Source organism: Catharus ustulatus, chromosome 1, assembly GCF_009819885.2.
Source record: "Catharus ustulatus isolate bCatUst1 chromosome 1, bCatUst1.pri.v2, whole genome shotgun sequence".
NCBI lineage: Eukaryota > Metazoa > Chordata > Aves > Passeriformes > Turdidae > Catharus > Catharus ustulatus.
The window spans coordinates 163,917,404-163,943,559 of record NC_046221.1 but is presented as its reverse complement, the minus strand read 5'-3'; the positions used below and the strand labels follow the sequence as shown (position 1 = coordinate 163,943,559).

Sequence of the window (26,156 nt, the reverse complement as noted above, 5' to 3'; positions counted from 1 at the left end):
GGGGCGATTTTTTGCGAATTTATTTTTAATTTTTAAGATTTTTTGGGGAAGTTTTGAGTGAATTTTCTGAGAATCATTAGGATATTTTTGGGGAATTTTGGGAGGATTTGTGAGACATTTTCCAGGATTTGGAGGGAATTTTTTGGAGAATTTTGGGGCGATTTCTTGAGAATTTTTGGTTAATTTTTAGGATTTTTTTGGGAATTTCTGGGTCAATTTTTAGGATTTTTGGGTGAATTTTTGGGAATTTTTTTGGGATTTTTTAATAAATTTTTGGTGATTTTTTGAGGGACATTTCAGGATTTTTTTCAGATTTTTTGGGAGTTTTTGTGGATTTTTTTGAGAATTTTGGGGCGATTTTTTAGGATTTTAGGGGAAATTTTTGAGCTAATTTTTTCAAATTTTTTAAATTTTTTGGGATGTATTTTAGGGATTTTTAGGGCATTTTAGGTTCCAAAATTCCCATTTTTTCTCACCTGCAGGGCCTCAGAAAATCTGTGCAGCTCCACTGGACACTCCCCAATTTTCCCATTTTTTACTAATTTTTTCCTGAATTTTCAGGATTTTTTGAAGAATTTTTTGTGAATTTCTTTGGGAATTATTTTGAGATTTTTAGGAAATTTTGGGAGAATTTTTGAGAGATTTTTCAGGATTTTTTTGAGATTTTTTGGGGAGTTTTTTTAGATTTTTTTGAGAATTTTGGGGTGATTTTTTTAGATCTTTTTGTAAATTTTTAGGAGTTTTTGGGGAATTTTTGGGTGAATTTTTGGGTGCATTTTTGGGAATTATTTTGAGATTTTTTGGGAATTTTGGGGGAAATTTTTTGAGATTTTTCAGGATTTTTTGAGATTTTTTTCAGAATTTTGTGGAGATTTTTTGGAGAATTGTGGGGCTATTTTTTCAGAATTGTTGGTGAATTTTTAGGATTTTTTTGGGAACTTTTGGGTGAATTTTTGGGAACTTTTGGGTGAATTTTGGGAATTATTTTGAGATTTTTAGGGAATTTTGGAGGAATTTTTGAGAAATTTTTCAGGATTTTTTTGAAATTTTTTTCAGGAATTTTGAGGGGATTTTTTGAAGAATTTTGGGGCAATTTTTTAGGAATTTTTTTAAAATTTTTAGGATTTTTTGAAGAATTTTTTGGGAATTTTTTGGGGAATTTTTAGGAGAATTTTTGAGAATCATTTTGAGATTTTTTGGGAATTTGGGGGAATTTTTGAGAACTTTTGAGGATTTTTTTGCAATTTTTTCAGGAATTTTGGGGCGATTTTTTGAGTTTTTTTCTTTAATTTTTACAATTTTTTGGGGATTTTTGGGGGATATTCTGGGATGTATTTTAGAGATTTTTAGGGCATTTTTGGCTTCCAAAATTCCAATTTTTATCTCACCTGCAGGGCCTCAGGGAACCTGTGCAGCTCCACCGGACACTCCCCAATTTTCCCATTTTTTACAAATTTTTTCCTGAATTTTCAGGATTTTTTGAAGAATTTTTTGTGAATTTTTTTAGGAATTATTTTGAGATTTTCAGGAAATTTTGGGAGAATTTTTGACAGATTTTTCAGGATTTTTTTGAGGTTTTTTGGGGAGTTTTTGGGGGTTTTTTTGAGAATTTTGGGGCGATTTTTTGAGAATTTTTTTTTAATTTTTAAGATTTTTTGGGGAAGTTTGAGTGAATTTTTTGAGAATTATTAGGATATTTTTGGGGAATTTTGGGAGGATTTGTGAGAGATTTTCCAGGATTTGGGGGGATTTTTTGGAGAATTTTGGGGCTATTTTTTGAGAATTTTTGGTTAATTTTTAGGATTTTTTTGGGAATTTCTGGGTCAATTTTTAGGATTTTTGGGTGAGTTTTTGGGAATTTTTTTTTATTTTTTAATAAATTTTTGGTAATTTTTTGAGGGACATTTCAGGATTTTTTTCAGATTTTTTGGGAGTTTTTGTGGATTTTTTTTTACAATTTTGGGGTGATTTTTGAGGATTTTGGGGGGAATTTTTGAGATAATTTTTTCAGATTTTTTTTTTATTTTTTGGGGATATTTTGGGATGTATTTTAGTTAATTTTAAGGTTCCCAAATTCCCATTTTTTCTCACCTGCAGGGCCTCAGAAAATCTGTGCAGCTCCTCAGGTGCTCCCCAATTTTCCCATTTTTTACAAATTTTTTCCTGAATTTTTAGGATTTTTGGGGAATTTTTGGGTGAATTTCTTGGGAATTATTTTGATATTTTTGGGGAATTTTGGGACATTTTTCAGGATTTTTTTTTGAGATTTTTTTGGGAGTTTTTATGGATTTTTTGGAGAATTTTGGAGCGATTTTTTTAAGATTTTGGGGGATTTTTGAGGGATTTTGGGGGATTTTTGAGGGATTTTGGGGGATTTTTGAGGGATTTTGGGGGATTTTTTAGGAGAATTTTCCTGGGATTTTTGGAGGATTTTCAGGCATTTTTCTGAGAATTTTTGGAATTTCTTTGAGAATTTTTTGGGGGGTTTTTCAGGAAATTTGGGGGGAATTTTTGAGGCATTTTTCCAAGATTTTTTGAGATTTTTTGGGGAAATTTGGGCCATTTTTGGAGGATATTTGGGGATATTTTTGAGATTTCTTTGGAGAATTTTTGAGGCTTTATTAAGGATTTTTCAGGAATTTTTGTGGATTTTTTTTGGCAATTTTGGGGTGATTTTTTGAGAATTTATTTTTAATTTTTAAGATTTTTTGGGGAATTTTTGAGTGAGTTTTTGGGAGTTTTTGGGTGAACATTTGGGAATTATCTTGAGATTTTTGGGGAATTTTTGAGAATTTTTTCAGGATTTTTTTGAGATTTTTTCAGGAATTTTGGGGGGATTTTTTGAAGAATTTTGGGGCGATTTTTTGGGAATTTTTTTTAATTTTTAGGATTTTTTTGAATAACTTTTTGTGAATTTTTGGGGAATTTTTAGGAGAATTTTTGAGAATTATCTTGAGATTTTGGGGGAATTTTTGGGGAATTTTTGAGAATTTTTTCAGGATTTTTTTGAGATTTTTTCAGGAATTTTGGGGCGATTTTTTGAGAATTTTTCACGAATTTTTAGGAACTTTTTTTTAACTTTTGGGTGAATTTTTGGGATGTATTTTAGGGATTTTTAGGGCATTTTAGGTTCCCAAATTCCCATTTTTTCTCACCTGCAGGGCCTCAGGGAATCTGTGCAGCTCCACCGGACACTCCCCAATTTTCCCATTTTTTAGGAATTTTTTGCTGAATTTTTAGGATTTTTTTTTAATCTTCTTGTGAAATTTTTGTGAATTTTTGGGAATTATCTAAAGATTTTTGAGGAATTTTGGGGGAATTTTTTTGAGAATTTTCGGGATTTTTTTGAGATTTTCTTGGGAATTTTTCTGGATTTTTTTGAGAATTTTGGGTCCATTTTTTGAGACTTTTTGGTGAATTTTTAGGATTTTTTAGGAAATTTTTGGGTGAATTTTTAGAATTTTTCTTTTAATTTTGGGGAGATTTTTGGGGCATTTTTTTGAAATTTTTTGGGAATTTCGTGGGGATTTTTTTTGAGAATTTTTTGGAATTTTTCAGTAAATTTTTGGGGATTTTGAAGGGATTTTTTTTGAAAATTTTCTTGCAATTTTTAGAGAATTTTTATTAATCTTATGAGAATTTTTGGGATTTTTTCATTAATTTTTAGGAGTTTTTTAGGAAATTTTGGGGGAGTTTTAAGGGATTTTTTTGAGGATTTTTTGAGATTTTTTTGGGAATTTTGGGGCGATTTTTTGAGATTTTTTTTTTTAATTTTTACAATTTTTTTTTAACTTTTGGGTGAATTTTTGGGATGTATTTTAAGGATTTTTAGAGCATTTTTAGATTCCCAAATTCCCATTTTTCCCACCTGCAGGGCCTCACTGAACCGGTGCAGCTCCGCCAGGCGCTCCCCGATTTTGCGATGGGCGACGGCGCAGCCCAGGGGGTCCCCGGAAAGTTCCAGAACCTCCAGCTCCTCCCTGTGCTCCTGCAGGGCCTCCTGGAACCTTCCTGGGCATCAAAAATCAAAATTCTGATTAAAATTTTAAAATTCCCACCAAAATTCCTGCAAAAATCAAAAAAATTCACAAAAAAATCGTAAAAAAATCGCAAAAAAATCCCTAAAAAATCGCAAAAAAAACCAAAAATTCACATTAAAGTTTCCATAAAAATAAAAAAAAATTCACATTAAAATTTCTATAAAAATCAAAATATTTCACACAAAAAATTCTATAAAAATAAAAAAAAAATTCCAACAAAAATTTCCACAAAATTCCAGAATATTCCAGAACCTCCAGCTCCTCCCTGTGCTCCTGCAGGGCCTCCTGGAACCTTCCTGGGGATCAAAAATCAAAATTCTAATTAAAATTTTAAAATTCCCATCAAAATTCCTGCAAAAATCAAAAAAATTCACAAAAAAATCGCAAAAAAATCGCATAAAAATCCCAAAAAATTTGCACAAAAAACCCCAAAAATTCACATTAAAATTTACATTAAAGTAAAAAAAAAATCACATTAAAATTTCTATAAAAATCAAAATATTTCCCACAAAAAATTCTGTAAAAATAAAAAAAAATTCCAACAAAAGTTCCCACAAAATTCCAGAATATTCCAGAATTTCCAGTTCCTCCCTGTGCTCCTGCAGGGCCTCCTGGAACCTTCCTGGGCATCAAAAATCAAAATTCTGATTAAAATTTTAAAATTCCCACCAAAATTCCTGCAAAAATCAAAAAAATTCATTAAAAAATCGCAAAAAAATCGCAAAAAAATCCCCAAAAAATCGCAAAAAAACCCCAAAAATTCACATTAAAATTGCCATAAAAATTAAAAAAAATCACATAAAGATTTCTATAAAAATCAAAATATTTCCCACAAAAAATTCTGTAAAAATAAAAAAAAATTCCAACAAAAATTTCCACAAAATTCGAGAATATTTTAGAATTTCCAGCTCCTCCCTGTGCTCCTGCAGGGCCTCCTGGAACCTTCCTGGGTATCAAAAATAAAAATTTCAAATTATTTCCACAGAATTTTCATCAAAATAAAAAAATTTACATCAAAATTTTCCTGTAAAAATCTAAAAAATTCACAGAAAAATCACAAAAAATTTGCACAAAAATTCCCAAAAATTCACATTAAAATTGCCATAAAAATTAAAAAAAATTCACATAAAAATTTCTATAAAAATCAAAATATTTCCCACAAAAAATTCCTGAAAAAAAATGAAAAAAATTCCCCTAAAAATAAAAAAAATCAACAAAAATTCCTATAAAAATCTGAAAAATTCCCACAAAAATCCAAGAAATTTCTGAAAAAAATCCCAAAAAAAATGAAAAAAAATTCCCACAAAATTCCCATAAAAATTAAAACTTACAAATTCCCATAAAAAATTTCAAAATTCCCACAAAAATCCAAATAAATTCACACAATAATTTCCATAAAAATAGAAAAAATTCCAACAAAAATTCCCACCAAAATCAAAAAATTCCCACAAAAAATCCAAAAAATTTTGTCAAAAATTCCCAATAAATGAAAAAAATTCCCCCAAAATTCCCATAAGAATAAAAGAAAAATCCCACAAAAATAAATATAAAAATTACAAAATTACCATAAAAATAAAAAGAAATTCCCACAAAAATTCATGGAATTCCCACAAAAATCCAGGAAATTTCTATAAAAATTCCCACAAAAATCAAAAAAACTCTCACAAAATTCCCATAAAAATGAAAAAAAATTCCCACAAAAATAAAAAGAATCCCACAAAAATTCCCTGAAAAATTCTCCAAAAAAATCCAAAAAACCCCACAAAATTCCCATAAAAATTAAAAAAAAGTTCCCACAAAAATTCCCATAAAATTGAAAAAAAAATTCCCACAAAATTCCCATAAAAATAAAAAAAAACCCACAAAAATTCATGGAATTCCCACCAAAATTCCCATTAATCCAGGAAATTTCCATTAAAATTCCCATAAAATTAAAAAAAATTCCCACAAAAATTCCCTTAAAATTCCACAAAATCCTCACAAAAACCCCAAGAAATTCCTACAAAAAATCCCAAAAAAAATCAAAAAAATTCCAACAAAAATTCCCACAAAAATCCAGGAAATTCCCATTAAAATTTCCTTCAAATTCAAAAAAATTCCCACAAAAATTTCCATAAAAATAAAAAAAATCCTGCAAAAATTTCCATAAAAATAAAAAGAAGTTCCTACAAAAATTCCTAAAAAATGAAAAAAATTCCCACAAAAATCCCAAAAAATTCCCACAAAAATTCCCATAAAAATAAAATTCCAACAAAAAATTCCATAAAAATTAAAAAAAACCCACAAGAATTTCCATAAAAATAAAAAAATCCAACAAAAATTTCTATTCAAATTCCCAAAAAAATCCCTAAAAATTCACACAAAAATTTCCATTAAAATAAAAAAAATTCCCATAAAAATCCAAGAAATTCCACAAAAACCCCAAGAAATTTCTATAAAAATTCCCACAAAAATCAAAAAAATTCCCACAAAAATTCCCACAACAATCCAGGAAATTTCCATTAAAATTCCCTTAGAATTCAAAAAAATTCCCACAAAAATTCCCTTAAAATTCCACAAAATCCCCACAAAAACCCCAAGAAAGTCCTACAAAAAAATCCCAAAAAAATCAGAAAAATTCCAACAAAAATTCCCACAAAAATCCAGGAAATTCCCATAAAAATTCCCACAAAAATAAAAAAAAATCCCACAAAAATTCCCTGAAAAATTCTCAAAAAAAATCCAAAAAGAACCCAACAAAATTCCCATAAAAATTTAAAAAAAATTCCCACAAAAATTCCCAAATAATTAAAAAAAATTCCCACAAAATTCCCATAAAAATAAAAAAGGCCACAAAAATCCAAGGAATTCCCACAAAAATTCCCAGAAAAATCCAGGAAATTGCTAAAAAAATTCCAACAAAAATTCCAAAAAATTCCCACAAAAATTCTGAAAAAAATGAGGAAAAATTTCTACAAAAATCAAAAAAATTCCCACAAAATCCCCCAAAAAATCACACAAAAATTCCCATAAAAATCAAAAATATTCCAACAATATTCCCTTAAAATTCCATGAAATCCCCACAAAACCCCAAGAAATTCCTACAAAAATTTCCCAAAAATCAAAAAAATTCCAACAAAAATTCCCACAAAAATCCAGGAAATTCCCATAAAAATTCTCATAAAATTCAAAAAAATTCCCACAAAAATTCCCTTAAAATTCCACGAAATTCCCACAAAAACCCCAAGAAATTCCTACAAAAATTCCAATAAAAATCCAGGAAATTCCCACAAAAATTCTCATAAAATTAAAAAAAATTCCCACAGAAATTCCCTTAAAATTCAAAAAAATTCCCACAAAAATTCCCTTAAAATTCCACGAAATCCCCACAAAAACCCCAAGAAATTCCTACAAAAAAATCCCAAAAAAATCAGAAAAATTCCAACAAAAATTCCAAAAAAAATCAAAAAAATTCCAACAAAAATTCCAAAAAAAATCAAAAAAATTCCAACAAAAATTCCCACAAAAATCAAAAAAATTCCAACAAAAATTCCTAAAAAAATAAAAAAAATTCCAACAAAAATTCAAAAAAAAATCAAAAAAATTCCAACAAAAATTCCCCAAAAAATCAAAAAAATTCCAACAAAAATTCCCAAAAAAATCAAAAAAATTCCAACAAAAATTCCCAAAAAAATAAAAAAATTCCAACAAAAATTCCCAAAAAATCAAAAAAATTCCAACAAAAATTCCCACAAAAATAAAAAAAATTCCAACAAAAATTCCCAAAAAAATAAAAAAAAATCCAACAAAAATTCCCAGAAAAATCAAAAAAATTCCAACAAAAATTCCCAAAAAAATCAAAAAAATTCCATTAAAAATTTGAAAAAATTCAAAAAAATTCCATTAAAAAATTGAAAAAAATTCCCAATAAAATTCAGAGAATTGCCACCAAAATCTCCATTCCCAGTTCATTCCCAGTTCATTCCCAGTTCATTCCCAGTCCCTCCCAGTTTGCCCTCACCCTGGCTTGCCAGCAGCTCTCCCATTCTGTTGCAGGTCGCCGCCAGCTCCGCGGAATTCCCCAGTTGTCGAAATTTCTCCTTGGATTTTTGAAGTTCTGAGCAAAAGAAATTAAAAAAAAATTAAATTTGGATTTTTTTGGGGGGATTTCATATAAAAATTAAAAAAAAATCCCATAAAAATAAAAAAAATCCCATAAAAATCCAAGAAATTTTGGAAAAAAAACGGAAAATTCCAATAATAATCCAGAAAATAAAAGTAAAAATTAAAATTTAAAAAATAAAAAATTAAACATTAAAAGTAAAATAAAAATTTAAAATTAAATAAAAATTAAAAATAAAAATCAAAAATTAAAATAAAAATAAAAATAAAAATAAAAATAAAAATAAAAATAAAAATAAAAATAAAAATAAAATTAAAAAATAAAAATAAAATTAAAAAATAAAAGGAATTTTCCTTGGATTTCAGAAGTTCTAAGAATGAGAAATTTTTAAAAAATTAAAATTTGGGAATTTTTGGAGGGGAATTCCAATAAAAATAAAAAAAATTCCCACAAAAATCTAAGAAATTTTTAGAAAAAAATAGAAAATTCTCATTAAAATTGGGATTTTTTTTCTCGGATTTTTGAAATTCTGAGAATGAGAAATTCCCCAAAAAATTAAAATTTGGAATTTTTGGGGGGGAATTCATATAAAAATTAAAAAATTCCCAAAAAAATCCAGAAAATAAAAGTAAAAAATTAAAATTTAAATTTAAAAAATAAAGATAAAAACAAAAGTAAATATAAAAAAATTAAAAATTAAAAATAAAGTAAACATTTAAAATTAAATAAAAAATAAAAATTAAAAATAAAAATAAAAATAAAAAAATAAAAATAAAAATAATTTTCCTTGGATTTCTGAAGTTCTGGCAATGAGAAATTTTTAAAAAATTAAAATTTTGGGGAGGAATTCCCATAAAAATTAAATAAAATCCCACAAAAATCAAAAACATTCCAAGGAATTTCTGCAAAAAATTCAGAAAATTCCCATAAAAGTCCAGAAAATAAAAATAAAATAAAAATTAAAATTAAAAATAAATAATAAAATTAGAATTTTGGGGGGATTTTTTTTGGGTTATTCTGAGGGAAAAAAAAGATAATTTTGGGCCCTTCTGGTGGAAAAAAATGAGAATTTTCGGGTCATTCTAAGGAAAAAAAAAAGAAAAATTTGGGGGGATTTTGGGTCACTCCGAGGGAAAAAAAAGAGAATTTTGGGTCATTCTGGGGGGAAAAATAAAATTTTGGGGATTTCTGGGGAAATAAAAGAATTTTGGGTAACTCTGAGGGGGAAAAATTAATTTGGGGGCGATTTGGGTCTTTCTGGGGAAAAAAAAGGAGAATTTTGGGGGGATTTTGGGTCATTCTGGAAGAAAAAAAAAGGAGAATTTTGGATAATTCTGAGGGGGGAAAAGGAGAATTTTGGGGGGATTTTGGATAATTCTGTGGGGGAAAAAAGGAGAAATTTTAAGGGGATTTTTGGGTCATTCTGGAAGATGAAAAATTTGAATTTTGAAGGGGGATTTTAGGTCATTCTGGGGTGAAAAAGGAGAATTTTGAGAGGATTTTTGGCTCTTTCTGGGTGGATTTGAGGGGAATTAGAACCCCCGTGAGGGGTTTAAATGTATAAAAAATTCCGAAATGTTGATTTAAACCCCGTGAGGGTGAATTTGAGAGGTTTTAAAGTTTGAAAAGGACCGAAATAAAGATTTAAAGCTCCGTGAGGGGAATTGGAGCCCTCAGAGAGCTGAGGGGGAGAAATCCTGAGGGGCCGCCTGAGGAGGCTCCGCCATGGCAGCGACTCCTCGAGCCCTGAGGGTGCCCGCGCTCCCTCCCATCCCTCACCCGAGCCCTTTAAGCGAATTTTAAATCGCTTTTAACGCCATTAAAACCCCGACTCACGGCGCAGCTCCCGCGCCGCCTCAGCGCTCAGCTCGCCCGCCATTCCCGCCGCTCGCCGAGACCACGCCCCCCTCGCGCTCTGATTGGCTGAGAGGAGTCGCCTCGACCAATCAACGCACGGCGAGGCGGGATAGGACGATCCTATTGGTCAGTGTGGGTAAAGTCCCGCCCCTTTCGGTGAGGCGGGAAAAGGCGCTTCCGCCCGGCCCTCAGCGGCCGCGGGGCATCTTGGGAAGGGAGTGGCGCCCCCTGGTGGCTCTCGGGAACTCCCAGTAAGTCCCAGTAACTCCCAGTAAGTCCCAGTTCACTCCCAGTAAATCCCAGTTCGCTCCCAGTAACTCCCAGTAAGTCCCAGTAAATCCCAGTTCGCTCCTAGTAAATCCCAGCTCGCTCCCAGTAAGTCCCAGTTTGCTCCCAGTAAGTCCCAGTTCGCTCCCAGTAAATCCCAGTAAGTCCCAGTAAATCCCAGTTCACTCCCAGTAAGTCCCAGTAAGTCCCAGTAAATCCCAGTTCACTCCCAGTAAGTCCCAGTTCACTCCCAGTGCATCCCAGTAAGTTCCAGTAAATCCCAGTAAATCCCAGTGCGTCCCAGTACATCCCAGTTCACGCCCAGTAAATCCCAGTTCACTCCCAGTAAGTCCCAGTAAATCCCAGTTCGCTCCCAGTAAGTCCCAGTTCACTCCCAGTACATCCCAGTAAGTCCCAGTAAATCCCAGTAAATCCCAGTTCGCTCCCAGTAAATCCCAGTAAATCCTAGTTCGCTCCCAGTAAATCCCAGTAAGTCCCAGTAAATCCCAGTTCACTCCCAGTAAGTCCCAGTTTGCTCCCAGTAAATCCCAGTAAATCCCATTTGCTCCCAGTATTCCCAGTATCCCCATCCCAGTAACTCCCAGTGCTCCCAGTACCTCCACCCAGTGCGCCCAGTAGCTCCCAGTTCATTCCCAGTAACTCCCAGTAACCCCTCCCAGTGCTCCCAGTATCCCCATTATTCCCATTATCCCATTCCCAGTATTCCCAGTAACTCCCAGTATCCCCATCCCAGTATTCCCAGTGCTCCCAGTATCCCCATTTGTCACCCCCTCCCCTCCTTTGTTGTGCAAAATAAACACAGGACTGGGATGGACTGGGATATACTGGGATGGACTGGGATGGACTGGGATGGACTGGGATGGACTGGGGGGGACTGGGATGGGACTGGGATGGACTGGGAGGGACTGGGAGGGGACTGGGATGGACTGGGAGGGGACTGGGATGGGACTGGGATGGACTGGGATGGACTGGGAGGGGACTGGGATGGACTGGGAGGGGACTGGGATGGACTGGGATGGACTGGGATGGGACTGGGATGGACTGGGATGGGATTGGGATGGACTGGGATGGACTGGGATGGACTGGGATGCACTGGGATGGACTGGGATGGGATTGGGATGGACTGGGAGCAAACTGGGAGCAAACTGGGCTGAACCGGAAGTCAGTTTTTATTGACGGGGGGCGGGGACACGAGGTTGGGGGCGTGGCCTCGATGACGTCATCACCCATACGATGACGTCATCACCCCCAAATTTGGGGTTTTAAACTCAATTTTGGGGGAATTACATATAAAAAAAATACGATTTTTAGGGGGTAACCCCCCAAATTTTTGGGGGGTTGAAATGACATTTTGGGGGTGACCCTGATGACGTCATCACCCCAACGGTGACGTCATCACCCCAAATTTGGAGGTTTTAAACTCAATTTTAGAGAAATTAAATCTAAAAAAATTCAAATTTTTGGGCGTAACACCTCCAAATTTTGGAATTTTTCGCTGCAATTTTTAGGGCTGACCCTCCAAATTTTTTAGGACACGAAGTGACATTTTGGGGAGGTGACACCGATGACGTCATCACCCCAAATTTTAATTTACACCCCAAATTTTGGATCAATTAAATCTAAAAAAAATTCAATTTTTTGGGATGACACCCTCAAATTTTGGGATTTTTCGATGTGAATTTTATGCAACCCCCCCAAATTTTTAAGTGACATTTTTGGGGTGACACCGATGACGTCATCACCCCAATGGTGACGTCATCGCCCCAAATTTTGGGGGTTTAAACTCAATTTTGGGGGAATTAAGTCCAAAAAAATGCAATTTTAAAGGGTTTAAACCACTAAATTTTGGGATTTTTCGATGCTATTTTTGGGGGTGACACCATAAATATTTTTGGAGGTTGAAATGACATTTTTGGGGTGACACTGATGACGTCATCACCCCAAATTTTGGGACAATTAAGCCCAAAAAAATTGAATTTTTTGGGCGTAACACCCCCAAATTTCGAGATTTTTCGCTGCAATTTTCAAGGTAACCCCCCCAAATTTTTTTTGACATTTAAATGACATTTTTGGTGACACCGATGACGTCATCACCCCCTCATCCCGATGTCCCCGGGGTGACTCAACCACACATCGAAGACGCTTTTATTGGGCGGGGCCGCCCCGAACTCCGCCCCCTCCCCCAAATTTTGCTGTTCCCCCCCCGATTTTTTTTTGGGGAACGATCCCTGACCCCCCAAAAAATCCAAACCCGGCGCCACCACGTTGGGGCCACCCCCGGAGCTGTGCGACGTTGGGAGTTGTCCCCAAATTTGGGGACAAATTTGAGGACAAATTTGGGGACAAATTTGGGGACAAATCGGAATTTTGGGATGAATTTGAGGTGGTGCTGAAGGATTTTGGGGTTCTCCCAAGAGGGAATCGATGGAGAAATCGGAATTTTGGGGGGTGGGGGGGTAGCGGCGGCCCGAGAGGACAAAAGGGGACAGGTCGGGGACAAAGGGGGTGGCACCGCCGCGCGCCACCGCCGTGTTCTGCAGGCGCAGCGCGGCCGGGGGGATGCGGGAAACGTCCACGGTCCAGAAATTGCCTTTGGATTGGGGGCGGGAGGGGTCCTTGAGCACCTGGAAGAGGAGTTTTAAAAAAAATCCTAAAAAAATCCTAAAAAAATCCTAAAAAAATCACCAAAAAAACCCAAAAAAATAAAGAAAAAAGCACCAAAAAAACCCTAAAAAACACCAAAAAACCCCACAAAAACAAACCAAATAAACACCAAAAAATAAAATTTAAAAACCAGAAAAATACCCAAAAAAACCCAAAACTAAACAAAAAAAACCAAAAGCCCCAAATCCCAAAATGTTAAAAATCTGAACAAAAAAAAAAAAAAAAACAAAAAACCCCAAAAGGCAAAAATCCCCCCAAAACCAAAAAAACCCCCAAAACCCCAAAAAACCCAAAAACATAAAGAAACCCCCAAAAGTAAAAATCCCCCAAAACCCAAAAAAGACCCCAAAAAAACAAGAACTCCAAAACACTAAAAACCCTCAAAAACCCCAAAAAACTCCAAAAACCCCAAAACCCCAAACTCCCCAAAACCCCACAAAAACCCTAAAAAACCCAAAACCCAAAAAAACCCAAAAAAACCCCAAAAAACCACAAAAAAAACAGCAAAATTAAAATAAAAAAAACAAACAAAAAAAAAGACAAAAAAAAGGAAAAAAAAAACCAACCCCCCCCAAATCCCAAAATGTTAAAAATCCAAAAAAAAAAAAAAAAAAAAAAAACCCAAAAATCCCAAAAGGCAAAAATCCCCCAAAACAAAAAAAAAACCCAGAACCCAAAAAAACCCAAAACCCAAAAAAAACCCCCAAAGGTAAAAATCCCCCAAAACCCAAAAATACCCCCAAAAAACCAAAAACTCCAAAACCCTAAAAACCCTCAAAAACCCCAAAAAACTCCAAAAATCCCAAAGCCCGAAACTCCCCAAAACCCCACAAAAACCCTAAAAAAACCAAAACCCAAAAAAACCCAAATAAACCCCAAAAAACCAAAAAAAAACCCCGGTAAAATTAAAATTAAAAACCAAAAAACAAACCAAAAAAAAACAAAAAAAGGAAAAAATACCAACACCCCCCAAATCCCAAAATGTTAAAAATACGAACAAACCCAAAAAAAACCCCAAAACCCAAAGAAACCCAGAAGCACAAAAAAACCCCAAAAGGTAAAAATCCCCCAAAACCCAAAAAAAACCCCAAAAAACCCCAAAAAAACCCAAGAAAACCAAAAAACCCAAAAAATCCAAAACCCTAAAAACCCTCAAAAAACCCACAAAAACCCTAAGAAACCCAAAATCCCACAAAAAACCCCAGAAAAACCCCAACCCCCCCCAAATCCCAAAACATCAAAAACCTAAACAAACCCAAAAAACCCCCAAAACCCCAAAAATTCCCAAAACCCCAAAAAGCCCCAAAACCCCCCAAAATCCCAAAAGCACAAAAAAACCTCAAAAGGCAAAAATCCCCCAAAACCCAAAAAACCCCAAAACCCAAAAAAAACCCAACACCCCACAAAAACCCTAAAAACCTCAAAACCCCACAAAAAAACCCCAAAAAACTCCAAAAATCCCAAAAATCACAAAAAAAATCCAAAAAAACCCCAAAACCCAAAAAACCCAAAAATCCCCCAAAAATTCCTGGGGGTTCTGCACAAAAACTCCTGGGATTTCCACCCCAAAAACCCCAAAATTCCCCTTGGGTTGGGGGCTGAGGGCTCTTTGAGCACCTGGAAGGGGGGAAATGGGATTTTTTTAAAAATCCTAAAAAAATCCTAAAAAAATCCTAAAAAAATTCTAAAAAAATCACCAAAAAACCCTAAAAAATAAAGAAAAAAAGCACCAAAAAAACCCTAAAAAATAAAAAAAAACCCACAAAAACAAACAAAAAAACCACCAAAAAATAAAATTTAAAAAACACAGAAATACCCAAAAAAACCCCAAAACTAAACAGAAAAAAAACCCCAAATCCCAAAATGTTAAAAATCAAAAAAAAAAAAAACCCCAAAACCCAAAAAACCCCAAAAGGTAAAAGTCCCCCAAAACCCAAAAAAAACCCCCAAAAAACCAAAAACTCCAAAACCCTAAAAACCCTCAAAAACCCCAAAAAACTCCATAAAGCCCAAAACCCCAAACTCCCCAAAACCCCACAAAAACTCTAAAAAAAACAAAACCCAAAAAAAAAACAAAAAAAAACCCAAAAACACAAAAAACCAGTAAAATTAAAATTTAAAAACCCCAAAAAACAAAAAAAAAAACAAAAAAAGGAAAAAAAACCAAATCCCTCAAATCCCAAAATGTTTAAAACCCAAACAAACCAAAAAAAACCAAATCCCAAAAAAACCCAAAAGAACCAAAAAACCCCAAATGCCCAAAACCACACAAAAACAAAAAACCCCAAAAATCCCCAAATCCCAAAATGTTAAAAATTAAAAAAAAACCAAAAAACCCCACAAAACCCCCCAAAAAACCCCAAATCCCCAAAACCCCCAAAAGCCAAAAATCCCCCAAAACCCAAAAAAACCCCCAAAAAACTCAAAAAATCCTAAACCCTAAAAATGGTCAAAAACCCCACAAAAACCCTAAACCCCCCAAAACTCCACAAATAAAACAAAAAAAAATTCCAACCCCCCCAAATCCCAAAATGTTAAAACCCCAAACAAACCAAAAAAAAACCAAAACCCAAAAAAACCCAAAAAACCCCCAAAAAACCACAAAAAAACAGTAAAATTAAAATTAAAAACCAAAAAACAAACCAAAAAAAAACAAAAAAAAGGAAAAAAACCCAACCCCCCCAAATCCCAAAATGTTAAAAATCCAAACAAACCAAAAAAATCCAAAAGCACAAAAAAATCCCAAAAGGCAAAAATCCCCCAAAACCCAAAAAAAACACAAAAAACCACAAAAAATCCAAAACCCCAAAACCCAAAAAACCCCAAAACCCAAAAAAACCCCAAAACCCCACAAAAACCCTAAAAAAACAAAATCCAAAAAAAACCAAAAAAAACCCCAAAAAACCCCCCAAAAAACCCCAAAACTAAACAAAAAAACCAAAACCCCCAAATCCCAAAATGTCAAAAATCCAAACAAACCAAAAAAAACCCCAAAACTCAAAAAAAACCAAAAGCACAAAAAAATCCCAAAAATCCCCCAAAACCCCAAAAAAACCCAAAACCCCCAAAAGTCCCAAAAACAAAAAAAATCCCTAAACCCCAAAAAAACCCCGAAAGACCCAAAAAAATCCAAAACCCTAAAAACCCTCAAAAACCCCAAAACACCAAAATCCCAAAACTCCAAATCCCAAAATCCCCAAAACACCAAAATCCCAAAAACCCAAAAATCCCCCAAAAATTCCTGGGGGTTCTGCACAAAAACTCCTGGGATTTCCACCCCAAAAACCCCAAAATTCCCCTTGGGTTGGGGGCTGAGGGGTCTTTGAGCACCTGGAAGGGGGAAAAAGGGATTTTAAAAAAAATCCTAAAAAAATCCTAAAAAATCCTAAAGAAATCCTAAAAAAATCCTAAAAAAATCACAAAAAAATCCTAAAAAAATCCTAAAAAAATCCTAAAAAAATCACAAAAAAAACACCAAAAAAAACCAACAAAAAAACCTAAAAAAATCAAAAAGACCCCACAAAAACAAACCAAAAAGAACACCAAAAAATAAAATTTAAAAACCACAAAAATACCCAAAAAAACCCAAAACTAAACAAAAAAAACCAAAAGCCCCAAATCTCAAAATGTTAAAAATCCAAAAAAAACCAAAAAAAACCCAAAAAAACCAAAAACCCCCAAAAACCCCAAAAGGCAAAAATCCCCCAAAACCAAAAAAAGACCCCAAAAAAACAAGAACTCCAAAACCCTAAAAACCCTCAAAAACCCCAAAAAACTCCAAAAACCCCAAAACCCCAAACTCCTCAAAACCCCACAAGAACCCTAAAAAACCCAAAACCCAAAAAAACCCAAAAAAAATCCCAAAAAACCACAAAAAACCAGTAAAATTAAAATTTTAAAACCCCAAAAAACAAACAAACAAAAAAAAACACCAAAAAAAAGGAAAAAAAACCCAACCTCCCCCCAAATCCCAAAATGTCGAAAACCCAAACAAACCAAAAAAAACCCAAAAACCCCAAAAACCCCAAAAAAATCCCAAAAATGCCCCAAAACCTTAAAAAATCCGAAAACTCCTAAAAGCCCCAAAACCCCAAAAAATCCCAAAAGCACAAAAAACCCTCAAAAGGTAAAAATCCCCCAAAACCCCAAAAAACCCCAAAAAACCCCAAGAACTCCAAAACCCTAAAAACCCTCAAAAACCCCAAAACCCCAAACTCCCCAAAACCCCACAAAAACCCTAAAAAAAACAAAACCCATAAAAACCCCCAAAAAACCACAAAAAAACCTAGAAAAATTAAAATTAAAAAACCCCAAAAAACAAAACAAAACAAAAAACAAACAAAAAAAGGAAAAAAAAACCAACCCCCTCCAATCCCAAAATGTTAAAAATCAAAAAAACCAAAAAAAACCCAAATTCCCATAAAAAACCAAAAGCACAAAAAAACCCCAAAAATCCCTCAAAACCCCAAAACCACAAAAACCCAACACCCCCCCAAAAAATCCAAAATCCTCCCAAAAATCCCCAAACCTCCAAAAACCCCAAAACCCCACAAAAACCCCAAACCCAAAACCCCACCAGATTCCCCAAAACCCCAAACCCCAAAATCCCACAAACTCCACAAACCCCAAAACCCCATAAAAATCTCAAATACCCAAAACCCCAAAACCCCCAAGTCCCCAAATCCCAAACCCCACACAAACCCCAAAACCCCCATCAACCCCAAAACCCCAAAAAAACCAAAACCCCACAAAATCCCACAAGAACTCCAAGTCCCATAAAAACCCCAAACCACAAATTCCCCAAAACCCCAAACCGCCAAAAACCCAAAACCACCAAAATCCCAAACCCCACAAAAACCCCAAACCCAAAACCCAAAATCTCCCCAAACCCCAAAACCCCACAAACCCCCCAAACCCCATAAAAACCCCAAACCCCAAAACTCCAAAATCCCAAAACCCAAAAAACCCAAAACCCCAACCCCAAAACCCCACACAAACACACAAACCCCACAAATCCCAAAACCCAAACCCCACAGAAACCCCACACAAACACACAAACCCCACAAATCCCAAACCCCACAGAAACCCCAAATACCCAAATTCCCCAAAACCCCAAAAACCCCAAACCCCTAAACCACAACATCCCCCAAAACCCCAAATAAACCAAAACCCCATAAAAACCCCGAACCCCCAAAACCCCAAATCCCAAAAACCCCAAAACCCCAGAAAAATCACACAAACCCCACAAACCCCAAAATCCCCAAATCCCAAAAATCCAAATCCCCAAAACCTCTAAAACCCCAAAGCCCCCAAACCCCCCAAATCCCAAAAATTCAAAACCCAAAACCCAAATTGTGACCCCAAACCCCAAACAAACCCCATAAAATTTCCCAAAATCCCACAAACCCCACAAACCCCCAAAACCCCAAATACCCAAAACCCCAAAACCCCAAAACCCAAAACTCCAAAAACCCCAAACCCCTAAACTGCCCCAAACCGCCAAAACCCAAACAAACCCCAACCCTAAAACCCCATAAAAACCCCAAATCTGACAAAACCAAAAACCCAAATTCCCCAACGTCCCCCAAAACTCAAAACCCCACAAACCCCATAAAAAACCCAAACCCCATAAAAACCCCATAGAAACCCCAAAGCCTCAAAACCCCACAAAACCCAAACCCCACAAAATCCCCACAAACCCCAAAACCCCCAAAACCCCAAACTCCCAAAATCCCAAACCCCTCAAACCTAAAAAAATCCAAAACCCCCAAAACCCCAAAACCCCAAACCCCAAAACCCCACAAACCCCAAAACCCCACAAACCCCAAACCCCCAAACCTCCAAAACCTCAAAACCCCAAAACCCAAAAACCCCAAAATCCCCAAAACCCAAAAACCCCAAAATCCCCAAAACCCAAATTCCCCAACGTCTCCCAAAACTCAAAACCCCACAAACCCCACAAAAACCCCAAAAACCCAAAACCCCATAAAAACCCCAAAACCCAAAACCCCCAAACCTCCAAATCCCACAAAAATCCAAAACCCCAAAACCCCAAAATACCAAAACCAAAAACCCCAAATCCTATAAAAACCCCACAAAAACCCCACAAAAACCCCATAAAAACCCCAAACCCCATAAAAACCCCATAAAAACCCCAAACCCGGACCTTGGCGAAGCAGGGGTTGGAGGAGAGGTTGTGGCGCACGGAATCCTTCCAGCCCTGGTACCCGCCGCCGAAAAACGGGAACAGCGCCCGCAGCTGCTGCAGGATCTGACACCCCAAATCATTTATGGGATTGGGGACACCAAAAACCCTAAAAACCAAACCCCAAATCCCAAAAATCCCCAAAACTCCAAACCCCAAATTCCCCTTCCAGCCCTGGTACCCGCCGCCGAAAAACGGGAACAGCGCCCGCAGCTGCTGCAGGATCTGAGACCCCAAAGGGTTTGTGGGGTCAGGGAACCCAGAAACCCCAAATCCCAAAACCCAAAAACCAAAATCCCAGATACCGAAACCCCAAAAAACCAAAAAAAACCACAAAAAAAGGCAAAAAATCCCAAAAACCCCAAAACCCCCAAATCCCAAAATCCCAAAATCCCCAAACCCAAAAGCCCCAAACCCCAAAACCCCCAAAACCCCGAAAACTGGAAACCCCAAAATCCTAAAAATCCCAAACCTCAAAACCCCAAAAATCCCAAAACCCAAAAACCTCAAACCCCAAAAAACCCAAACCCAAAAATCCCAAAAACCCCAAAACCAAAAACCCCAAAAACCCCAAACCCCAAAAACCCCAAAACCCCAAAAACCCAAAAACCCCAAAAAACCCAAATCCCAAAACCGCAAAAACCCAAAAACCCAAAAGCCCAAAAAACCCCACAGAAATCCCAAATCCCTTCCCAAAATTCCCATCCAGGGGATCCCAAACATTTGAGATTTGGGATTTTTGGGGTTTGGGGTTTTTGGGGTTTGGGGTTTTGGGATTTTTGGGATTTGGGGTTTTGGGGTTTTTGGGATTTCTAGGGATTTGGGAATTTTGGGGGGATTTTTTGGGATTTTTTTTGTGTTGTAGTTTGGGATTTTTGGGGTTTTTGGGGTTTTGGGGATTTGGGATTTTGGGTTTTTGGGTTTTAGGATTTTTGGGGTTTTTGGGATTTGGGGTTTTTGGGATTTGGGGTTTTTGGGTTTTTTGGGATTTGGGTTTTCATAGTTTGGGATTTTTGGTTTTTAAGGGTTTTTTAGTTTGGGATTTTTAGGGGGTCTTTGGGATTTTTGGGATTTGGGATTTTGGGATTTTTGGGATTTGGGGTTTTTGGGAATTTTTTTGCGATTTTTTGGGATTTTTTTGTTTTGTAGTTTGGGATTTTGGGGGTTTTTGGGGTTTTGGGGTTTTTGGGGGTTCTTAGTCTAGAACTGTGGGAATTATTTTAGGATTTTTTTGGGGACTTTTTGAGGTTTTGTAGTTTGGGGTTTTTGGGATTTGGGGTTTTTTTGGGATTTGGGGTTTTTGGGTTTTTGTGATTTTGGGGTTTTTACAGTTTGGGATTTGGGGATTTTTTTTGGACTTTTTTGCTTTTTTAGTTTGGGATTTTTGGGAATTTTTTGGGTTTTTTAGTTTGGGATTTTCAGTGGATCCCAAAAACCCCAAATCCCCTTTTTTTCTCCCAACTTTTCCCAAAATTCCCAATTTTTTTTCTCTATAAATTCCGATTTTTTCTCCTCTATTTTTTCCCTTTTTTTCTGTTTTTTTCCCTCTTTTTTTCCCCCAAAATTCCGATTTTTTTCTCCATTTTTTAACCTTTTTTCCCCTCGATTTTCCCAAAAAATTCTGATTTTTTTCCTCTATTTTTAAATCATTTTTCTGCTTTTTTTCCTCTTTTTTTTCCTCTCTTTTTCCCCCAATTTGCCCCAAAATTCCGATTTTTTCTCCTCTATTTTTTCCTTTTTTTTTCCCCCAAAATTCCGATTTTTTTCTCCATTTTTTAACCTTTTTTCCCCTCGATTTTCCCCAAAAATTCTGATTTTTTTCTCTATTATTTTAACCTTTTTTCTGTTTTTTTCCCCCAAAATTCCGATTTTTTTTCCTCTATTTTTTTCCCTTTTTTCTGTTTTTTCCTCTTTTTGTTTCCTCTTTTTTTCCCTCAATTTTTCCCAAAATTCCGATTTTTTCTCTATTTTTTAACCTTTTTTCTCTGGTTTTTTCCTCTTTTTTTTCCCCAAAATTCCGATTTTTTTCCCTCTATTTTTTACCCTTTTTTCTCTTTTTTTCCCCCAACTGTTCCTAAAAATTCCGATTTTTTTCTCTATTTTTAGCCTTTTTTCTGCTTTTTTTCCTCTTTTTGTTCCCCAAAAATTCCGATTTTTTTCCTCTATTTTTTCCCTTTTTTCTGTTTTTTTCCTCTTTTTTCCTCTTTTTTCCCCCAAAATTCCCCTTTTTTTTCTCTATTTTTTTAACCTTTTTTCTGTTTTTTTTCCCCAAAATCCCGATTTTTTGCTCTATTTTTTTCACCTTTTTTCTCTTTTTTTTCCTCTTTTTTTCCTCTTTATTTCCCCCAAATTTTCCCAAAAATTCTGATTTTTTTTCTCCATTTTTTAACCTTTTTCTCTTTTTTCCCCCAATTTTTCCCAAAAATTCGGATTTTTTCCTCTATTTTAAAACCTTTTTTCTTTTTTTCCCCCCAACTTTTTTCTCTTTTTTTTCCCCCAACTTTTCCCAAAAATTCCGATTTTTTTCTCTATTTTTTCCCTTTTTTCTGTTTTTTCCTCTTTTTTTTCCCTATTTTTTTCCCCCAATTTTTCCCAAAAATTCCGATTTTTTTCTCTATTTTCAAACCTTTTTTTTGCTCTTTTTCCTCTTTTTTCCCCTCAAAATTCCGATTTTTTTCCTGTTTTTTTTCTGGTTTTTTCCCTCTTTTTTTCCCTCAATTTTTCCCAAAAATTCTGATTTTTGTCTCTATTATTTTGACCTTTTTTCTGTTTTTTTCCCCCAAAATTCCGATTTTTTCTCCTCTATTTTTTCACCTTTTTTCTGTTTTTCCCCCCAATTTTCCCCAAAATTCCGATTTTTTTTCTCCATTTTTTAACCTTTTTTCCCCCCAATTTTTCCCAAAACTTCTGATTTTTTTTCTCTATTTTTTAACCTTTTTTTCTGTTTTTTTTTTCCAAAATTCCGATTTTTTTTCTTTATTTTTCCCTTTTTTCCCCCCCACTTTTTTTTTTTCCCCTTCCCCAACTTCTCCCAATTTTATTTTTATTTTTCTCCCCTCCCCCACGCCCCGGGTGGCGACCAACCCGCCCCAGGTGGCGACCGCGGCGACAAAGGAGGCGACAGAGGTGCCAGACCCCCCGGCGCCGCCTTTGTCACCTCCTGTCGCGACATCGCGACACAGCCCCGGGGGGTGGCGGTGGGGAGGGACTGGGAATTGATTCGGGAATTTTTTGGGATTTTTTTTGGGATTTTTTGGGATTTTTTTGGGATTTTTTTGGGAATTTATTGGGATTTTTTGGGGGTTTTTGGGGAGAATTTTGGGGATTTTTCGGGGGTTTTTGGGGGGGTTTTGGGATTTTTTAGGGATTTTTTTTAGGGATTTTAGGGATTTTTAGAGGGGGTTTTTGGGATTTTTTGGGGATTTTTGGGGGATTTTTGGGGGGATTTTTTTTTATTTTTTAATTTTTTAAAGATTTTTTTCTCTATTTTTTTGGGGTTTTTGGGATTTTTTAAAGGGATTTTTAGGGGTTTTTTGGGGGGATTTTGGGGGGATTTTTTAAATGATTTTTTAGGATTTTTTATTTATTTTTTGGGGATTTTTGGGATTTATTTAGGGATTTATTGGGGATTTTTAGGGTTTTTTTTTGGGATTTATTTGGGGATTTTTTTTCTTTTTGGGGTTTTTATGGGATATTTTTGGGAATTTTTTTTATTTTGGGGGGGATTTTTTGGGGGGATCTTTTTTTTTCAAGTTTTGGGGATTAGTTTTGGATTTTGAGGGGGTTGGGAATTTTTTTGGGGGGGGGAATTTTGAGGATTTTTTTTGTTTTGGCGGGTTTTTTTTAGCATTTATTTATTTATTTATTTATTTGTTTATTTATTTATTTATTTGAGATTTTTTGGGGGGATGTTTTGGGGATTTTTGGGGGGCGATTTTTGGGACTTTAGGAAGGAGAGGTTTGGGAATTTTCTGGGATTTTTTTTTGAGGGGGAGGGGGAAGGTTTAGGGGTCGTGGGGAGAAAATTGGGGGGTCCTGGGGAGAAAATTGAGGGGTCCCGAGGGGGTCCCTGGGAGGAATTGGGGGGTCCTGGGGGGGTCCTGGGGCTGGATCGGGAACCCCGGGGAGTCTCGGGGGTTTCCCGGGGGTCCCAGGGATGGATGAGGATCCAAATTTTGGGGTCCCAGGGATGGATCGGGAATCCCGGGGGGGTCCCGGGGATGGATGAGGATCCAAATTTGGGGCTCCCGGTGGTCCCGAGGGTCCCGGTGTTGGATGAGGATCCCGATTTGAGGGTCCCGGGGATGGATTGGAATTCCCGAGGGGGTCCCGGGGCTGGGTGAGGATCCCAGTTTGAGGGTCCCGGGGCAGGATGAGGATCCCGGTATGGCGGTCCCGGGGCTGGAATGGGAATCACGAGGGGATCCCGGTGGTCCCGGGGTCCCAGGGATGGATGAGGATCCCGATTTTGGGGTCCCAGGGATGGATCTGGAATCCCGGTTGGGGGTCCTGGTGGTCCCGGGAATCCCGATCTGGGGGTCCTGGGGCTGGATTGGGATTCCCGAGGGGGTCCCGGGGATGGATGAGGATCCCGGTTTGGGGGTCCCGGTCCGGATGAGGATCCCAATTTGGGGGTCCCGGGGATGGATTTGGATTCCCGAGGGGGTCCCGGTGGTCCCGGGGTTGGATGAGGATCCCAGTTTGGGGTTCCCGGGGCAGGATGAGGATCCAAATTTGGGGGTCCCAGGGATGGATGAGGATCCAAATTTGAGGGTCCCGAGCCAGGATGAGGATCCCGATTTGGGGCTCTCGGGGATGGATCGGGAATCCCGAGGGGGTCCCGGTGGCCCCGGGGCTGGATGAGGATCCCGGTTTGGGGGTCCCGGTGGTCCCGGAGGTCCCGGGGCTGGATGAGGATCCCAGTTTGGGGGTCCCGGGGATGGATGAGGATCCAAATTTGGGGGTCCCGGGGCTGGATTGGGATTCCCGAGGGGGTCCCGGGGATGGATGATGATCCCGGTTTGGGGTTCCCGGTGGTCCCGGGGGTCCCGGGGCTGGATCTGGAATCCCAATTTGGGGGTCCCAGGGATGGATGAGGATCCAGATTTGGGGGTCCAGGGGCTGGATCGGGATTCCCGAGGGGGTCCCGGGGATGGATTTGGATTCCCGAGGGGGTCCCGGGGATGGATCGCGAATCCCGAGGGGGTCACGGGGGTCCCGGGGCTGGATGAGGATCCCGGTTTGGGGGGTCCCGTGGATGGATTGGGATTCCCGAGGGGGTCCCGGGGGTGTCCCGGGGGTCCCGGTACCTGCGCGAGCTTGAGGCGGCGGCCCGGGGCGGCGCGGATGACGAGCGCGATCAGAGCCAGGTACGAGTACGGGGGCTTGGGGTGGCGCCGGTAGCGCTGGGGGCGGCCCGGAGACCCCCGGGAACCGCCCCGGGACCCCCGGGATCCATCCCGGGATCCATCCCGGGGCTCGGCCGAGGATTCGTCCCGGGGTTCGGTCCGGGATTCGGTCCGGGACCCCCGCGACGGGGCGGGCGCTGCGGGGAGCGGCGGCATCGAGGGGCGGCGGGGGCGGGAGGGGTCGGGATTTATCCCGGGAGAAGGGAGGGATTTGTCCCGGGGGAGGGGAAGGGATTTATCCCGGGAGAAGGGAGGGATTTGTCCCGGGGGAGGGAAAGGGAAATGTCCTGGGGGAGGGATGGGATTTGTCCCAGGGGAGGGGAAGGGAATGGTGCCGGGAGAGGGGAGGGGATTTGTCCTGGGACAGGGGAGGGGTCGGGAATTTTGTCCCGGGGGAGGGTCAGGATTTGTCCCCGGGGAGGGTCGGGGATTTTATCCCGGGGGAGGGTCGGGGTCGGGAATTTTATCCCGGGAGAGGAGAGGATTGGGAATTTTGGGGGGGATGGGGAATTTTGGAGAGGGGTTGGGATTTGTCCCGGGAGAGAATTGGGAAAGGAGGGGAATGGGGTTTGGAATTTGAGGGTTTGGGATTTGGGGTTTGGGATTAATAGGATTTGGAATTTGGGATTTATGGGATTGGGATTTAGGATTTATGGAATTTGGGGTTTGGGATTTATGGGATTTGGGAATTGGGGTTTGGGATTAATAGGATTTGGAATTTGGGATTTATGGGGTTTGGGATTTGGAGTTAAGGGGATTTGGGGTTATGGGATTTGGGATTTGAAGTTTATGGGATTTGGGATTTAGGAGATTTGGAATTGGGATTTGGGATGAGATGGGATCCATGGGATGGGATTGGGCATTTGGGATTTGGGATTGGAGTAATGGGTGGGGGGTGGGGGTTATGGGATTTGGGGTTTGGGATTGGGATTTGGGAATGGGATGGGATTTGGGGTTTGGGGTTTATGGGATTTGGGAATGGGATGGGATTTGGGGTTTGGGATTTATGTCACTGATGGGACGGGATCCGTGGGATTTGGGATTGGGGTAAAGGGCGGGGTTAGGGGTTTGTGGGGATTTTGGGAATTGGGGTTTTTGGGACAGGGATAAAGGGGGGATGGGATATTTGGGATTTGGTGACGTCGCTGCCCGGGTGAGCACCAGGATCCCGACACACCTGGGACACACCTGGGGACACCTGGGACACACCTGGGCACACCTGGGGACACCCGGCCACGCCCCTAATTAGCCCCGCCCACCCACAACCACACCCAATATCCCATCCCGATCTCTAATTACCTTAATTACCCTCATTAACCCCCTCACATCCAGCCCCAATTAGCCCTAATTAACCCTAATTAGCCCTAATTACACGTATTTAGCCCCGCCCACCCATAACCACGCCCAATATCCCATCCCTAATTACCCCTAATTAGCCCCGCCCACTTTCCCATCCCCATCCCTTATTACCCCTAATTAGCCCCGCCCACTTTTCCATCCCCATCCCTTATTACCCCTAATTAGCCCCGCCCACCTCACCATCCCAACCCTAATTAACCCGTTTAACCCCACCCACCCGTAACCACGCCCAT

General features: G+C 38.3%; 1 protein-coding gene and 1 long non-coding RNA gene across 2 annotated transcripts; both read right to left on the bottom strand.

The window, feature by feature from the left end:
* Positions 1-4,945: 4,945 nt before the first annotated feature.
* On the bottom strand, positions 4,946-10,050 carry LOC117007307. Its single transcript, XR_004420113.1, has 3 exons — positions 9,979-10,050; positions 8,041-8,136; positions 4,946-4,986 (listed from the first exon to the last, which is right to left on the bottom strand). It is a non-coding gene; the product is annotated as an uncharacterized LOC117007307 (long non-coding RNA).
* A 2,327-nt stretch (positions 10,051-12,377) lies between these two features.
* On the bottom strand, positions 12,378-26,156 carry FOXH1 (forkhead box H1). Its single transcript, XM_033064177.1, has 4 exons — positions 26,141-26,156; positions 24,466-24,701; positions 19,118-19,222; positions 12,378-12,911 (listed from the first exon to the last, which is right to left on the bottom strand). The coding sequence occupies exons 1-4, from the start codon at positions 26,154-26,156 to the stop codon at positions 12,378-12,380; spliced, it is 891 nt and encodes a 296-aa protein (XP_032920068.1).

What these genes read in the sequence shown, in the direction of transcription:
- FOXH1 (XM_033064177.1), bottom strand. An exon ending in GCCGCCTCAAGCTCGCGCAG is followed by an intron (nt 19,223 to 24,465) that starts GTACCGGGACCC and finishes TTGGGGTGTCAG; the next exon opens with ATCCTGCAGCAGCTGCGGGC. An exon ending in CCAACCCCTGCTTCGCCAAG is followed by an intron (nt 12,912 to 19,117) that starts GTCCGGGTTTGG and finishes CTCCTCTTCCAG; the next exon opens with GTGCTCAAGGACCCCTCCCG.